This window comes from Macaca thibetana, chromosome 3, assembly GCF_024542745.1.
Source record: "Macaca thibetana thibetana isolate TM-01 chromosome 3, ASM2454274v1, whole genome shotgun sequence".
NCBI classification, from domain to species: Eukaryota; Metazoa; Chordata; class Mammalia; order Primates; family Cercopithecidae; genus Macaca; species Macaca thibetana.
In genome coordinates this window covers 155,233,495-155,251,829 of record NC_065580.1, presented here as the reverse complement: position 1 = coordinate 155,251,829, position 18,335 = coordinate 155,233,495, and the positions used below count along the sequence as shown (strand labels likewise).

The window sequence follows — 18,335 nt, the reverse complement described above, 5'->3', positions numbered from 1 at the left end:
GCGCAGTGAGCTGAATGCCTTTCTGTGTGTTTTTCACTATGGCTGTTCTTCCTGCATGAGCTCCCTTCTCCGTGTACACCCTGAGTGTGCCTTGCGTGTTTCTCAGCCAGTGCATGCTAGCGCTAATGTTAACAGGGTCTATCTGCCTAAGACCGTCACGGCTTATGCAGATTTATTTATTTATTTATTTTTTTTGAGACGGAGTCTCACTCTGTCACCCAGGCTGGAGTGCAGTGGTGCAATCTCAGCAGCTCACTGCAACCTCCGCCTCCCAGGTTGAAGCGATTCTCCTGCCTCAGCCTCCCGAGTAGCTGGGACTACAGGCTCCGGCCACCATGCCCAGCTAATTTTTGTATTTTTAGTAGAGACGGGGTTTCACTATGTTGGCCAAGCTGCTCGATCTCTTGACCTCATGATTCACTTGCCTTGGCCTCCCAAAGTGCTGGGATTACAGGCGTGAGCCACTGCACCCAGTCCAGATTTTTCATTTTTCCTTTGGCCCGTATTTGTTCTGAGTGCTTATGGAGTCAAACCTGTGTTCACAACTCCTTTTGCTGCTTTTACGCTGAGAGTCTACTCCTTTCTGTGACCTGACAACCAAGTTTTCCCCTGGTTTTGTTTTTCAGGGTACTCCTTCTTAAAGCACATTTAATTATGGAACATCCCGGCCCTTCCTGTGGAGCAGGCTTTCAGGGCAGTTGGGCTCTGCCTGCATCTGTACAATTCCCCCTCCCCATCCTCAGTGTCATACTCGGCCCCAACACCACATGGGGCCCCCATTTTGCATATTTAGTTCCGTGAGTGGGAAGAACTGGGGGAGTGGCGGGGCTGTGCTTCCATCTTACCATAATTTCAGGGAGGATGTAATTTATAACCTTAGCAAAGGTCCGCCTGAGGCTCTCCTAACCTCTCCCAGGCACTCACTAAGCGCCTCTTATATGGTGGCAGACAGTGTTAGTCACAGAGGTACCTAAGACTCAGGCCCCGCCTCCAGTACTTGGGGTCTGCAGAGGGAGGTGGGCCATGTGCCAGCGTGGGGGTGTCCGGTGCATGGCCCACTGGTGGGGCACGGAGGGTGCACAGCCACCAGCTTACCTCGGGATGCTTGCGCCGCATGTGTCTGCTCATGGAGGCCCTGGTGGACACCTTCGTCCCGCACAGCTGGCAGCTCTGCGCCTCCACCTTGTCGTGTGTGAGCTGAACGTGCTTCTGCAGCATGTATTCGGTCACGTACTTCTTGTCACACACGGAGCACGTCCACTGCTTGCCCACTTTTCTCACACACGCAGACACACATGCACGTGGAAAGGAAGACACAGGTCACCAGTGCAGCCATCCCAATGACCCTGGCCTGCTGCATGAGGCAAGAAGCCTGTCACGCCCTGCCCATCCTGAGAGGGCCGGTGCTGGTCCCCGAGCACACATGAGCTCAGCTCAGAGCCTCTGTCCCTTGGGGAGCACTGCCGGCAGCAGCTGCATCACTGCACCAATATGAGAAAATTCAAGAAGCGATACTTGACAGCCGTGGTGGGCTGATCTTTAGAGGCCAAGGGGCCACCATGAAGCCAAGACACCACTAAATGTTCTGGAACCGTCTAGATAAGTTGTTTCCACCCCCGCAGGCACTCAGACAGCCCCGGCAGCCTGCCGCATGCAGCCCCGAAGGCTCCTTCAGGCTGCGCCTGCTTACCTGTGTGGATAAGCTTGTGGGTCTCCATCGTGTTCCTCTCGCTGAATGTCTTCCCACACAATTCACACATGAAATCTTTAATCCCTGCAGAGAATGGCGCACATAACTTTCTATGTTTAATGAGTGTTATAAGTCCACATCAGTCTTCTCCCTGACATGTCCTAGGAACTGCAGAACCTTCAGGAGAAGGTGAATTGCAAGAAAACAGTAGACAATGAACGCTCATCTCCAGCCTCAGCCGGCAAAGTGTGGCTTGGAAAGTTTATGCTTCCATGGTGACATTTCATATCAAAAAAATCATGAAATGTGGGAAAGGCTGTCTGAGAACACAGAGAGTGGAACCCACAGAGAAAAACAATGGGAATTTCTTTAAAGCATTAATGTATCCACACCTCCCTTAGTCCAGGAAGCTCTTAGGCAGCATGTGATACGACAACGAGAGAGGAAACAGCAACTGAAATCAGGATCAATGGCAAGGAGGGCACAGATGCGCCAAGCATAAGAGAGAACAGAACTGCCGTGCTCAGACAAAATAAATGTGATTCTTCAAAACTTGACTAATTCAAATGAGAGCTGAGGCCGGGCACGGTGGCTCATGCCTGTGATCCCAGCACTTCGGGAGGCCAGAGGAAGATTGCTTGAGTCCAGGAGTTCAAGACCAGCCTGGGCAACATGGCGAGACCCCGTCTCTACAAAACTAAAATAATGAGCTGGGCATGGTGGTGTGTGCCATGCAAGGGATGCCTTGCTCTCTTCTGGGTGCACTATGGCTTGGCCATTGCCCTACTGAGGCTACAGATCTGACCTTCCGGCACCTTCTCTAACACAAAAGATGACAAGCAACCTTGCATGCACATCCCTGGCCCTTGTCTGGTTGCTATTTCTTGTGCACATTCCTGTGGGAGAAACAGCTGAATGGGAGGGACATTTAAGGACTGACCAGTCTCCCAATGCCTGAGGTGAGCTGTGCAGCATGCACTGCGGTTGACAAGGCGGGGGTGGGGGGGGGGACTTTTTGAGACACATGGCCACTCACCATGGCCCCAGGAAGCTCCCTTGGGGAACCAGGCACTCACTGGGAGTCACAAAGAGGAAGGGTCTCGAGGTGTGTCTCTTCCCCCACGGGCCCACCTGGCTTCCCTATGCAGTGAGTGCCGTGGCTGGTGCGGCCCAGGCCTCGGACTCACCGGTGTGCCGTTTGCAGTGCTTCAGCATGTTGACCTTCTGCGCGAACCTGCGGTGGCACTCTTTGCACTCATACTCCTTGATGCCCTTGTGCAGCTTCATGTGGTGGCGCAGTGCGTGCTTGGTCTTCATACCTTCGAGGACACAGCGAGTCAGAGGCAGCCACACCCCCATGCAGCCCACCTGGGGGCCCATGCCCAAGACCTTGGGGCAGGCACAGACATTGGCAGTACCGGTGAGGGCGTTGGCCAGCCCCCGAGGGTCCCGGTCAGTCCACTAGCAGTGAGACCTGGGAAGTGACTGTGCCCAGAGGCCGGGAGAGACCGTGATATCAGGTGCACTCACTCCTGCCAGGGCCTGGCCGAGCCCCGAAAAGGCAAGCAACACCAGGGGCTGTGGGTAAACATCCCTGCGTGCCCATGGCAACCTAGCAGGAGAATTTGGTGAGATAGATTAATATAAGTATGACTAAGGATTCCTTTCAACCTTGACAATATGAGTGATGATTAGGATTCAGACGCTAGATGGTTTCAAAAGTGGTTTTCAGTCTACCTTTAAGAAGCCAATCTAAGAAGGTGAAATACTCCAAAGCCTCACTTACGCAGCCAGTGAAGAGAGGATGGCCCTGGCATAGGGGCTGAGTCAGAGGGCGCAGGGGGCTGGCAGGGACAGCACTGTACAAAGCCCTCCACAGGTACATGGGCAAGGGAGGCCTGGTACACCTGCCCGGGAGGCTGACACGCACCAGGGCACAGGGAGACCCAGCCCAGAGGCAGCCTCCCCCACCCCAAGGAGGAGCCTTCACTGTGCCTGCCCAGGGCAGTGGGCAGCCTGCATTCCCAGGCCCCCATGTTCCCTCCACATTTGGGGAAGAACTACCGAGCCTGAACACAGCTCTGTCGTAAGCTGGTGAATGGTTCTCCTCCAATTCCACCCTCACCAGATGCAGGGGTGACTGTCCACCAGCTCCTGCGAGGCCAGGCCAGAAGACCTCCCTGGCTAAGAAAACTGCGTGGCTGGGCCAGCAGGGGGAGCAAATGCCCCGCGATGAAGCCACTCCGCCAGCACACACAGCTGCAGGGCTCCTGCCCTCGGGTGGGGACGGCACCTGCAGGCCTATTACCAATGACTGAAGAGTGATTGCACCTGAAAAAGTTACTTTTCATCTTTCTGATTAAAAAAAAAAAAGAGTGCCGGTCACTGCTGACACACCTAGACCCCAGCACCTCCCTCTTCCTGCTGAAATGAACATATTCCAAATTTCAAAACTAATACACAGTCATAGAAAAACCAGAAATACAGAAGAGATGGCATCTCCACCTTCTGACCTCCCCACCACAGCCAGCGTTGGTGACAGTAACGTTTTTCCTTCCATTTAACAATCTGCCAACAGTTTCAAAATAAACACAAGTGCCACACAGAGAGTGAAGCTTGCTCTACTGGGATTGTGATTCAATCTGTTTACAAATTACCATGGGGAAAATTGACGTTTTTTAAATACTTAAAATTTCCCAACCCAAACAGGGCATGCCTTTTGTATAGCTTTCAACACCTGGTGTCATATTCTCACCGGCCACACTAAGTTCTTGCGGATCATTCCTGAGTATTTCAAGGCCCATGATGTGATTCTGAACAACATGTTTTCCTCCACACATGCAGAAAACCTATTGGCTGGGCCCCCGCCCCTCCCTGCTGGTGACAGGCTCTCACGACTTCTAACAGCCTCCCACTTGGTCCCCAACACTTAAGTCCCTGGTCAGGGCTAGAGTTTCTGGAGAAAAAAATGTAAATAATATGCAACACTGTTTCTAGGAACACTGTAATAATAAATGACTATAAAAAGACAACCAGAAACTATAAATAAAGGATCTGGTTATATGAATCCACATGGTGGAATCGTACCAAGGGTTTGAAAAATCAGGTAATATTTACATGTTCTGATATAAAAAGATCTCCAAGATGTATTTTCAAGTTAAAAAAAAAACAAACAGCAAAGTATCAAAAAAATAAGCACAAGCATGTGCTAGTATGTACTAGCACCTGTTACATGACAACAAGATGACAATACTGAAATTTGGTATTATGTAAAATCTGGCAACTAATGTATTAATGCCAGCATCTTATTTCAGCTATTCAGAATTCATTTTAAAAAACCATGCAACTAAATAATTAACACATTTCAAACACTAAAATCTCTACATCATAAAATGTGGCTTTATCCCACACCCCTCACCTCCCAGGGCACCTGGTGGCATTTGGGGACCTGCAGGGGACCCAGGTGTGGCTCCTCTCTGCCTAAGAGGCCTGGCCCTGAATAAGGCCCCACCTCTGGCCCTCCTGTTTCTACACGCTACTCAGGACCCCTCCAGCCAGGCTCACCACAGTGTGTGAAACATTTTATTTCTTAGGGGCATTGGGGAGGAAAGGTGGTGAAAGGGGCTGGGAGCTTAAGGCAGACGGGGACAAGAGCAAGCCAGCCTCTCACTAAGGCAGGCAGACACTGCTACCAACATTCCGTTCAGAGAAACCACCGCAGTGGCTCTGCGAGGACTGGCTGGGATTTGAGGGGAGAGTACCACCACCACCTTCTAGACCTGTCTGTATTGTTTAAAAAATACATCTTGGTGAGGTGCATGCGCTGCTTTTTACCACCCACGTGCCGTCCTTGCGCAAAGTTACCCTGGAGGAGGGGCAAGAGCCTGCGCTGGCCTCTGAGGCGAGGAACCGAGGGCCAGGAAGTGGGGAAAGGAAATATCCCGCTTCTGGCCTTTTCTGCAGGCAGTTCTTTCAGGCTTTGACATGCAGCGTTATTCTACCGGGGCTTATAGGGGTCATCCGGTGAGTGCAGTTCATCGGGCTCCTTGTGTTTCCTTCACACTGTCACCATGACAGCATGAGCAGGGTCGCCTGACACTGCCCAAGACAGACCTGCTGCTCCAAAACTTTTAGGAAGTTGTTTTTCAAAACAAACAGGAATGGGTTACAATTATGACATGCACTGGAATTATATTTCTATTTTGCTTACTAATTTGAGACATTTTATTTACTAGGTTTGTTATTAATGAATGTTCTGTCATTACAATGAAGATTCCTCGGCCGTGGTGAATTTCTCTCTGACCACACAGCCAATTCTAGTCTGCGTAGTGAATACGCTGAGGGTTTTGCATCTACTTTCTGACCCCGTGGTGGTTTTGAATCATTCTGTACTTTAAACAATTAGATCCTGCATTGTTTTCCTCCTTTTAAAATGATTTGTTTCTGCCTTTAAATTTATCACATCTTTCTGCTTTCTGGACTACTTGATTTTTCTTGCAGATTACTGATTTAAATCCTGCCTCGAGTCCTTCTTTCAAGTGAGTGAGTGAAGCCTATGGGCTTCCAGGGCCACACTCTGGCAATGCCTCTCACACTATGGTCGATGTGCCAGTTCTCAGTCATGTCCCCTTCCAGAGTCCTGCAGCTGGGCAGCCTGGCTGAACCTGGCCCGTGGCCCCCGCACCTGCACCCACCTTTCCCACACTCAGCGCACAGGTACTCGCGGACGTTGTCATGCACACGCATGTGCTCCTTCAGCATGTCCTTCCTGGCGAAGGACTTCCCACACTGCTCGCAGGCGTGGCTCTTCACACCTGAGAACACAGGCATCCGCAACTCAGAGCCGAGGAGCTCTGATCTGCGGTGGCCGCAAAAAGGACGTACCAAGGAGAGGGGCCCAGCCTCCCCGACAGCTGGAAGTGCAGTGACAGGGATGGGGTCGCCTCTTCAGCAGCCTCCCCAGAGCCCTCCCGGGGGTCCTATGGCTGGAGTAGATCCCTGAGGACCTGCAGGAGTAAAGGGGCAGGGGGCACTGGGCTCTGAGTAGCAGGGCTGATAAGGACGGGAAAAGATGGAGAAACAGAGGAAGGCACGGGGGAGGCAAGGTGCGACGGCTCTGTGTGTAGAATATGTGGGATGTAGGATGTGGGGCCCCACATCCTGACAGACACGCACCTGTGTGGATGAGTTTGTGGCGCTCCAGGTTCCCTATGCTGTTGAAGATCCGTCCACAGATCTCGCAGGGGTGGATGTACCTGAAACCAGAGACAAGCTCAGGATGGCTGCACAGCCTCGGGGCTCCATGGCAGCGAGGGCGCTCTCCCCAGCACCTTCCTCCGCAAAGATGAGGCAACAAGGTGCCACGGGGATGATAAAAGCAGCAAATATTTGAGCCTCTGCCACGGGTTGAATCTTAACGCCCCCAATTCCTACATCGAAGTCTTAATCCTGGCACTTCAGAATGTGACTATGTTTGGAGATGGGGTCTTTGCAGAGGTGATTACATGGAAAAGAGGCCATCAGGGTGGTCCCTGACCAATCTGACCAGTGTCCTCATAAGAAGATGAGATTGGGCACAGACATGCACAGTGGGACGGCCCTCTGAGGACACAGGGAGAAGAAGGCATTTACAGGCCAAGGAGAGAAGTGTCAGAGGTGGCGGCCCTGCTGCCACCATGACCCCTGAGCTCCCGCCTCCAGGACTGAAGATGGTAAGTGTCTGTTTTTTAGGCTGTGCCGGCTGTGGTTCTTCGTTAGCGCCCCTGGACGGGACTGTTTAGTCACTTACTCAGCAGACTGCTTGGGTTATGGGTTGTATGTCAGATGTGGCCTGGCATTAAACCTAATTGCTGCAGGAAAAAGCATTTTGGGTCATTCTGTAGGCAGGGCAGGAACCTTGCTATTTTCCTGTAACATGGCCAGCTGGTGCCAGGAGACTATGTGGAAGCACAGGATAAACCCTGGCCCTGCCGCCCCTCGGCCCTGCTGCCCCCTAGCCCTGGCCCTGGGACCCAGAGGATATCACTTGTTCAAAGCTACAAATGGCTCCTTAAAACATGTGTCTCTTTGCAAGGAAGCATGTCCCCTCCCTCCTGGCACAACCCAGGAGCCCCCAACCAGGCCTCACTTTTGCACGTTGGGGTCCGGCAGGTTTTCGCGGTGGATGACCATGTGGGCGTGGTAGGTGGCCTTCAGCGCGAAGCGCCGGTTGCAGATGCTGCAGCCGTAGCCCTTCTCCTTGTGCACCTCCATGATGTGCTTCAGGTACTCCTTCCCCCGGCCAAAGGTGAGCTGCAGGCCGGGTGGACGGGGCACTGCTGACACCCGCATGAGCTCCCTGGTCCTCTTAGCTAATGAGGTTGTGTCCACAAACCAGGGCACCCAACACGCCCTGAGGACCCACGGCTCATGCCAGGGCAGAAGGGACTCTGAGAGGCTTGATGGGGAACTTTTCCGAAGCCATAAGGCCTTATGCCCAAAACTCTGAGCACGGTTCTCCTCGGAAACAAACCACTCTCCTTTTTGATGAGCCCCTTCCATGCACGGGGGAGGCCTTGTGAGGGCTTCAGGCCTGAGCGGGGAGGAGGAGGGGGAGGAGAAAGGGAGAGGGGAGAGGTGCCCCAGCCTACAGCCACCTTCTAGGAGTCTGACCCCCACACTTCATGTATGTGCCTGAACCGTGTCACAAGGCAAGTTCCTGGAGTGTGCCTGTGAGACCCACATAGGCCATCCGTGAGCACCGAGGTGGCATGGGCTGGCCTTCCCACGCACAGGTGATGGACAGGCACCCAGTCTGCAGTAGGACCACTGGCCTGAGCCTTTGGGGAGGGAGGGCTGCTTCCAAGATCCACAAAGGCACCTGCTGTGTGGGGCCTGCAGCCTTGAAACTACCACGTTCCTTTCCAGACCACCCAGGCACTGCGGGGCAGACCCGCCATACCTGGCACCGCTTGCAGCTGTACTTGTGAGGCTCTGAGTCCGCGCTCTCGTCAGAATTGTCGTCGTTTTCTTCTGAGGAGATCCCGATCTTACCGATAAACTCCTCCCTCTGGTGGTCATCCATCAAAGCGATGTCCTGGAAAACAGCCAACACTTCCGGTTTCTAACAGTGCAGCAGATGCTTCACTCAGTTACCTATACCCCAGGGACAATCAATCATTTCCCCAGATGCAGAAGAAATACCTCTCTGATGCCCATGACGGCCCTAACGAGCCACACTTATGCCCCAGTCCATCCCAGCTTGTCCCCAGGGGTCCCCACCTAAACGCCAGAGCTGCCCTCGCTCTCCACGCCGCCCGTGGCTACCTCTCACATGCGCCCAGCAAGATCTCAATCTGTGCCCAGGGCCAGGCACTGCTGGGGAGTCCCCTGAGTGGGTCTCCCATACCACCTGTTACTTCTTCAGTTCTTGATCAGTGCTTCTCCCGCCCTTCATCACACCCCAAGTCCTCCCTGCTCCCAGAGCTTCCGCTCTGTTCCTCCCTTTCCTCAAAGGCGGGAAGGGATGCAAATGCCAGGTCCGGGATGGGAAGCAGCCACGGCGGGGAAGCTGGGCCTGGCAGCTGGGCCACAGGAAGTGAGGCTTGGAGAGATGAAATGTGGCTAGTTGTCAACTATTTGGAGATGCTGCTGTAGTCTGAATACTTGAACCCTCCCAAATTCCCATGTTGAATCCTAACCCACCAGGAAATGGTATCAGGAAGCAGGGCCTCTGGGAAGTCATTAGGTCATGAGGCTGGAGCCCTCAAGAATGGGATTTGGGGTGGGGCATGGTGGCTTATGCCTGTAATCGCAGCAGTTTGAGAGGCTGAGGCAGGCGGATCACCTGAGCTCAGGAGTTCAAGACCAGCCTGGCCAACATGGTGAAACCCTGTCTCTACTAAAAATACAAAAATTAGCTGGGCATTATGGCGGGTGCTTGTAGTCCCAGCTCCTTGGGAGGCTGAGGCGGGAGACTTGCTTGAACCCAGGAGGTGGAGGATGCAGTGAGATCTTGCCATTGTACTCCAGCCTGGGTGACGGAGTGAGACTGCGTCTCAAAAAACAAACAAAAAGAATGGGATTCAGGCCCTTATAGAAGAGATCCCTACCCTTCTACCATGTGAGGACACAGAAGGTGCCATCTATGAACCAGGAAGTGAGCCTCAACAGACACTGAATCTATGGGGGCCTTGACGTCCAGCCTCCAGAACGGCGAGCAGCACATGTCTGCCCAGAAGCTGCCCCGCCTGCAGAATTCTGCTATGGAAGCCTGAGCTGACTGTGACAGACACTGGCCCGGGGGCCTGCCATGAGCATGCCTGGGTGAGGGCAGCACGCGATCGACACCTTGAAGTGGACGTGGATGTGGTCCCTGAGCACGTCCACGCGGAAGAACTTGCGCCCGCAGATCTCACAGGTGTACTTCTTGTCGCCGTGGGTAAGCAGGTGCTTATTCATATTGCTCCGGCAGGAGAACACCTGTGGGCAGAGGAGCCGCATGGTGAGGGGCTGCGGCGTCTCATGATGGGAAGGAGCCTCTCCACCAGGCTCCTCCAGGGAAACCACAACCCGGGACAGAAGCACAACACTGTGCTCCAGGCCTTGGTCTCAACAGTTCCTCAGTGTGCGAGAGATACAAATAATCACTGATGCCAGGATAAGGGTTACGCACTGAATTATGTAAACAGGTGCTTATGTTACAATAGAAAATTGACCATTTGCTAGTCTTTATTATAAACGTTAGTTCAGCTCCATTTTTTTAGCTCATGTAAATATTTCCCTAGGGTGGACTATCAAGGAACCAGTAAGTCACAGAAATACCTGCAATTTTCTGAAAGTAGATATCAAAGAAGAAAGCTAGTTACCCCCTTGGCTTTTATACCGTGTTTCATGCACATTCACAATGTCCCTGATTTCTTGCTCTGGCATGACGGGTATGGAGATGCACCCGTTCATCCAATACCCATCCCAGGGGGTCACCTCTGTGACCAGGGCTGGGGTTGGCGCTGGGAATACCGTGGTCCACGTGACAGATGTGGCCCCACTGGCACAGAGCAGTGGACAAGGCTGGCGGCTGAGACCACTGCGAGGGCCCTAGAAACCTCAGCACCCCACAGGGCTCTGCGGGCCTCTATCTGGATAGCCATTCCCAGTGGCCAAGTAACGCGGGGTGTGACCTCCTAGAGCTCACCTGATGCCCACATTCTCAAGAAAAGAACGCAATAGATAAATGAAAAGGAATGAGTGATTCGCTAGGGAGAAGATGCCGGCATCTCCAGGCAACATCTCCTTCCAAGATGTGCAGATGACTTACGAGCTGACAGCACTGTGCCCCATCCCAGGGACACTAGGTGGGGCAATGCGACAGGGTGAAAGGTGAGCAGGAGAGGACAGAGTCTGCAGGTGTCATGGTCTTTACAGACAGACTGGGCTGAAGACGAGAAATAACTGGAAACAAAAATAATTCAGTCATCCAAACTACAGGCTATTTCACTACGTACCTCAACCCTCAGTGGGTATTCAATAAACACTGCACAGAATAAAAACGTGTTTGGATGTCAGGCACCGAGCTGGTTTTGCACATACGATCTCTCAACAGCATGGAAGGCACTTGGGGCCAGTACCCCCCAAGGGGCAGAGGTCAGCGGGCAGAGAGACCAGGGACGGGGAACAAGGGGCACAGGCTTCGCCCACCTGTGACCTGTGCACAGCTGGCCCAGCTCGCAAAGGTGCTCCAACTCACCTGCTCTACCCCAGCCCTGCCCCTCCAGCCCGCAGTCCGGAGCGTCACCTGGACCCCCAGCCACACCGACCTGCTCACTCATTTGCTCAGGCTCGCTCTGTGGTTTGAAAAAAATCAGGAAACTTCATATAAAACCTGAGATTTCCGTTTTGTCTTTAAAAGGTCAAAAGCTCGGTGATGGTACCGCATGCTGGAAGGCAGGACAGCGGGGCAGTGACAGAAGGCCTCCTGCGGGGGCCTGTGCTCCCAGCTGCTGAAACGCTGGAGGAGCGTCGCTCTGGGGCTCATGTGAGCTGTTTGTGGCTGAGGCATCCTCCAATCAGCGGCTCCGAAAGCCACCTGAGCGACATGCTGGAGCTGCTGGGCCCAGAGCCCACTTGGGATCCACTCAGAACCCTTACTTTGCAGCATGAGCTTTGCATCCTGTTACAGACAGTTCCTAGGCCTCTGAGCACAGATGCCATCTTACAGTCGCCTGAGTGAAAGCTAAGTAACGAAGAAGTGAAGTCACCTCCAGTCACAACCAAGGTGCTTACGCACAGAACTTGGGGCCATGGCAGCCTGACAGCTGTGAGTGCCACGGTGTGGGCCCTGGGCTCTCCCGGGAGGGGCAGCGTGTTTGCTGGATGTTTAGGATCCTGCATCTCCACCAAGCAGCCACGTGTGGGAATCCCTTGCTAGTGCCAGGATGGTCCCCTCACTGCGCAGCCCTCGGATGGATGTGCTCCCGTGGATGACATCACCCTTTCCTCACTTGGGCAGCGCCGGGCATCCACTGAACGTGCCTGGGACACCTGCCATGGGATCGGTCACGCTCTAACTTACGGAACGCCAGCCATCCACTGCACAGAGGAGACCAGCGTGACAGGCAAAATAAAGCCACTGGATCTCCCTGCATCCTCCTTCATTGTGCCCCAGTCCTGACCACAAGGTCACTGTCTGAACGATGCTATACAAGAGAGCGGGAGCCAGGGAGTAGCTCAGGTGGAAAATCATTGCAAAGAGGAAAAGAGGCTGTCCAGGAAGAACCCTTCTTTCTCAGCCCACTCACTGGAAACCCATCTTAGGTGCCAAAGAAATCCAAATGGCAAGTGTTTAAAATGGGTGGACACCAGTTTAAGACAACCTGAGCACCCATCGTTACCCCCCAAATCTTCCCTGCAATACTCTATAAGTACAGCTCATAGAGTCTTAACTGAAGAAGATGATGTGCTTTCCATCTCAGCTTCCGATGCGGACCGCGAGCGTTACCTTGCCACACACCGGGCACCCGGAAGGCTCCTTCTTGTAGCGGACCAGGTTCTCCCCGCCGGCCTCCAGGTCCTCTCGCTTCACCCGCCGCACTCCTGAAATTGCCAACCCCACCAGCAAGACAGTGAATACACTCAGAACACACGAAGGTCCATCAGATCCCACTTCAGCCAGTGTCCTTTCCAGTGCATGGGAGGACAGGGCTGTCCACAGTGGGGACAGAAGCCTGGCGGTGTAAGTAACACCACCTGCACACTGTTTGGCATCAGCACGAACCGCCATTCCTGAAGCAGCCCCAGGGAAGGAAGGGAGATGGCACAACGTACGTGGCAGCTGCAGACACAGTTCTCGCATTGGAAACATTTGGAAATATAAGGGCATTGAGTGCTAAATTTTCCTAAGTGGCAGAGCAATGATGAGCTCCTATGGAAGAAGGCATTTCCACTCCATCTAAAGGCTCAAAGCCAACTTACGGTCTTATAGATGGCAAAATAGGCAGGCATTTTTTATTTAAAAGATACCAATATTCATCTCTCGCAAATTAATGTCAAACCAACATCAGGCTGGTAAATAAAACCTTTATGGTTTTGAGGCATATTGTTCCAAATTGGAATCAAGACAGATTTTTTTTTTTTTTTTTTTTTTTTTTTGAGACTGTCGCTCTGTCGCCCAGGCTGGAGTGCAGTGGCCGGATCTCAGCTCACTACTAGCTCTGCCTCCCGGGTTTACGCCATTCTCCTGCCGCAGCCTCCCGAGTAGCTGGGACTATAGGCGCCCGCCACCTCGCCTGGCTATTTTTTTGTATTTTTTAGTAGAGACGGGGTTTCACTGTGTTAGCCAGGATGGTCTTGATCTCCTGACCTCGTGATCCGCCCGTCTCGGCCTCGCAAAGTTCTGGGATTACAGGCTTGAGCCACTGCGCCCGGCCCAGATTTTTAAATGTTCATGAAAAACAGGTAAGTTTTGACCAAAAGAGAGAAGCCCACTTCTCAGGATTTCTACATTGCCGACCCATTCTGGGAGCATTCCTGCCTGGCCAGGTGTAAATGCAGAACTGGACTTAAAAATGCTCAGCAAGCTGGACGTTGGACAAATGGACCATTCTCCAAAGGCTCCCAGCATGACAGACACAGGAGTCTGAGGAGCAGCTTACACCAAGCTCCGATATGAGGGACAAATCCATAAAAGTCACAAAAGCATGAGTTTACTTCCACATAAGATGACCCGAGTTACGTTAAATTGTAAAATGCAACCCAGCCACACTGCATCCCTGGAAACAGTTGACTTCTGGCAGCATCCATAGCTACCGGCATTCACGGGCGCTTGCTATGTGTGGGGTGCTGTGCGAGAAGTTTCAAGAACAGGGTCTGGTTCAACCATCACAGCAACCCTAGGGGTTCAGGTCTGAGTACTGTCTCCCCTGCGTAGGTGAGAAAACTGAGGCACACTAGCTTGCTAAAGTCTACCCAGTCACTAAGTGGAGTCCAGGTTTGATTCATGAAGCCCTGAGGATATCACCCAAGGAACCACAAAGAAAAACGTTGTGGGTCTTTATGAATCAACATGAAGAAAAGAGTCAAGTAAAAAAGGAAAGTGCTAAAAGGTACACAGGACACAATTCCGGCCTTTTTTTAAAAAAGGGACAAAGGCACATGTCTATGCCTATTTGGATGGACATGGTTATACTTCATTTTTTATTTTTATATATATTTTTTGAGATAAGGTCTTGCTCTGGAAAACAGTGGTGCAAGCACAGCTCACTGCAGCCTCGACCTCCCAGCCTCAAGTGATCCTCCTGCCTCAGCCTTCCGAGTAGCTGGGTCTACAAGTACGTGCCACTGTGCCCAGCTAATTTTTTGTAAAAGCAGAGCCTCGCTATGTTGCCTGGGCTGGTCTTGAACTGCTGGCCTCAAGAGATCCTCCAGCTGCGGCCTCCCAAAGTGCTGGGGTTCCAGGCATGAGCCGCTGTGCCCGGGAGGGTTATACTTTACACAGGACTTTGTGGTCTCACATCTTCTTTTCAACAAGCATATACTTCATTTGTAATTATAAAATAATTTTTTCCAAATTTTAATGAAAGGGTGTTTGCTGCTCTTAGTTGCTCTTGTACGGGTTTTTCCCACTTTCTGTCATATTGAAAGCATTTTTCACAATATCTAGTGTCTTTGAAAAAACACTTCTAATGACAGTAAAACACTCGACCCTAGAAATCGTCCAGTGTTCTTAACTCCTTCCCCAGTGTGGAACATTTAGGGTATTTCCAACTGCTTCTCCTTGCGCATAGCAGGTCTGACACCTGTGTCTCAGCTCCTTGCTCTCCTGAGACAGGTTCTCAGAAGAGGATGAGCCCATCGGATGGTGGGCGTTTCCAGGCAAAGGAGCAGGCAGCTGAACTGCTCCCCCAAAGGCCTTGCTGACCGCGCCACCCTGCCCTGCCCCACCCCACAGGAGCTGCCTCTCCCAGCCCACAGCAGGTGCACAGGTGGCCTCACCTTCCAGGTGCCGGCGCTGGTGGTCCAGCATGACGTCCTTGCGGTAGAACATCTTGCTGCAGACCTCACAGGCAAACTTCTTGTCGCCGTGCTTCTTCTTGTGCTTGGAGAGGTTGCTGTTGGTGGAGAAGAATCTGAAACACATCTCACATTGGAACGTCTTGTCATCTGTCCAGAGAGCAAACAAACACACAACGATTTTGTGGTAAATAACATCTCATGCAGGCACGCACGTGTGGCCTGAATGTCAATAAAGCGTGGGTGACGGGCATGAGAGTCACAGGGGATGCGTGGCCAGGAAGAAAACAGCACCTGTGTGTCACACGCTGTCCACCCCAGGAACACACGATGCAGAGATGGGAACCCCAGTGCTTGAAAAGCAGACACAGAGCTCACCTTTCATCACCAAGCAACGCCAGCCACCTCCCTCCCAGGCCACCCTGTCCCACAGCACCTGGGGACGATGGCTCTACTCCTGTCAGGAAAGCTGCCCGGTCCAAAGCTTCCCCTGGGCCTGCACTCTCCAGCATAACCGACTGACAGAATGACCTCCCTACCAACCAACCCACCATCCGACCAACCGACCACCCGACCAACGTGGCCGCCCCCTGCCCCCAGGATCCCTGGTGTTGGCCCCTCCCAGACTCCTTCCCCATGGGCGGACATCAATGTGCCCATATTCCCCCACTTCACCCAAATCCTCCTCAGCACGCACACAGTCACACACCACACAAATACAAATACACTCAACGCACACCACACACATGCCTCACACAAATAATCACACACAGCACACACACAAACACCTCACAGAAATACACAATCACACACACCACACACACATGCCCCACACAAATATACAATCACACACAGCACATACACACCACACACACCCCACAGAAATACACACTCAACACCACATCTAAACGCATATGCATGCCCCCCACACATAATCACACACCACAAACACACAACACACCACACACATGCCCCACAAATATACAATCACACACACCACACGCCCCTCACACAATCACACACACCATACACACACCACACACACATGCCCCACCCAGATACACACACACACCACACACACACGCCCCACAGAAATACACACACCACACTCAATATACCACACACGCCCCACATACACAATCACACACAACACATACACACACCACACACGTACCCATACAAACACATACGCCACACACATCACACACTATGCAAATACATACACACCCAACACACATCACACACACGCACATGCCCCACACAAATACACAATCACATACCACACAAATAGTATACTTAACACACCACACAAAAACACATGCCCCACAAATACACAATCACACACACCACATACAAATACACACATATTCAACACAAACCACACACACAATACACAAATCACACCACACAAATACTCAACACACCACACATGCAAGCCCCACACAAATGCACAATTACACCACATACACATTCAACACACCATACAGATATAATCACACACCACACAGGTACATTCAACGTACACCACACACACCCCCCACATACACAGACAACACACACCACATACACTATCACACACCACACAAATACATCCACACTCAATACACACCACACACAAATACATTCAACACCTACCACACATATACCCCAAATACACACACACCACACAAATATACACACACCACACATACAAGCCCCACATAAATGCACAACTACACCACATACACATTCAGCACACCACACACATATAATCACGCCACACAGATACACTCAACATACACCACACACACCCCACATACAAACACATTCAACACACACCATATACATTATCACACACCACATACACACACTCAACACACACCACACACAAATACACATTCAACACACACCATTAACCCCAATACCCAATCACATGCTACAAAAATACAGTCAACACACACCATGTAAACATACACTCAACACACACTACACAAACACACGTACACAACACACCAAATATACAATCATACAACATACACCCACACATTCAACACACACCACATACACACATACTCAACATACACCATAAACTCAACCACACCACACACACAAATACACACACAACACACACATTCAACATACCCCCCAACACAAATACGCACATTCAACACAAAACCACAATCACACACCACACAACACACACCACACACACATGCCCCACACAAATACACTCAACACACACATCCACACACATGCCCCATACAACACACTCAACACATACAACCCACACACATACACACACAACACACATACGCTCAGCACACACCACACAAATACACACACCACACATACACAATCACATATCTCACACACCACATACACACTGAACACATACCACACACACATACACCACACACATACACTGAACACATACCACACATAATACGCCACACCAAATACACACCACACACGAACACACACAAATCACACACACCACAAATACACTCAACACACATGCCACAAAAATGCACATACCACACACCACATACACACACTCAACACACACACCACACAAAACACACACCACACAAATACTAAACACACACCACACAAATACATCCACACACCCACAAATACACAGCCACACACACCACACACTCCACGAAGCTTCCAGAAACGCCCATATCCCTGCATCCCAGACCTCATCACCAGTCCCTCCTGGAAGGCAGCTGTCAAACTGTGGTTTCTGCTCCGCCCAGGACACTGACAGACCCCCAGTGCCATCTGTCCCTCCGATTCTTGCACAGGCACCCGGGGGGCCCTCACTGTGCAGTCCCTCACACTGCAGCATCAGCCCAGGTCCCCTCGCCCTGCCCCTGTCCATCAGACGCCTCACCAGTTGACCCCAGGGCCCAGCAAAGCTGCGTTCTCCTCTCTGTGTCACCAACACGGGAGGACATGGCAGCCGGGTGACCCAGGAGCGGGGCACCACAGCAGACTGTGTTTCTAGGCCCCTGGGCTCTCACCCACGGATCAGCTCCCGGGCTCAGTAAATGTTTGCCAAATATACAAATTCCCAAAACTGCATCGAAAGCTGCCATTTGTGCAAAGCAGCCACCGTGTGCCTCTCCCTCCCTGCTGGCCAAGGGAGCCGCCACAGAGCGTCTGAGGGTCGCACTGC

At 52.0% G+C, this 18,335-nt stretch overlaps 1 protein-coding gene and 1 long non-coding RNA gene across 3 annotated transcripts in view; one reads left to right on the top strand and one right to left on the bottom strand.

Annotated features, from left to right (window-relative positions):
- The window catches only part of LOC126951522 (uncharacterized), a 38,672-nt gene extending 32,256 nt beyond the window's left edge, over window positions 1-6,416 (top strand). The window contains exon 3 of the long non-coding RNA XR_007724500.1: window positions 5,926-6,416. This is a non-coding gene — a long non-coding RNA (uncharacterized LOC126951522). The remainder of the gene's footprint in view (window positions 1-5,925) is intronic.
- The window catches only part of PRDM15 (PR/SET domain 15), a 76,234-nt gene that overhangs the window by 9,582 nt on the left and 48,317 nt on the right, over window positions 1-18,335 (bottom strand). For both annotated transcript variants that reach the window (XM_050785691.1, XM_050785692.1), the window contains 10 exons: window positions 15,158-15,325; window positions 12,666-12,760; window positions 10,019-10,150; window positions 8,631-8,765; window positions 7,818-7,981; window positions 6,866-6,945; window positions 6,385-6,504; window positions 2,878-3,009; window positions 1,691-1,774; window positions 1,096-1,271 (listed from right to left, as the gene is read on the bottom strand). In XM_050785691.1, the coding sequence (XP_050641648.1) occupies window positions 1,096-1,271; window positions 1,691-1,774; window positions 2,878-3,009; window positions 6,385-6,504; window positions 6,866-6,945; window positions 7,818-7,981; window positions 8,631-8,765; window positions 10,019-10,150; window positions 12,666-12,760; window positions 15,158-15,325 (1,286 nt within the window). The remainder of the gene's footprint in view (window positions 1-1,095; window positions 1,272-1,690; window positions 1,775-2,877; window positions 3,010-6,384; window positions 6,505-6,865; window positions 6,946-7,817; window positions 7,982-8,630; window positions 8,766-10,018; window positions 10,151-12,665; window positions 12,761-15,157; window positions 15,326-18,335) is intronic.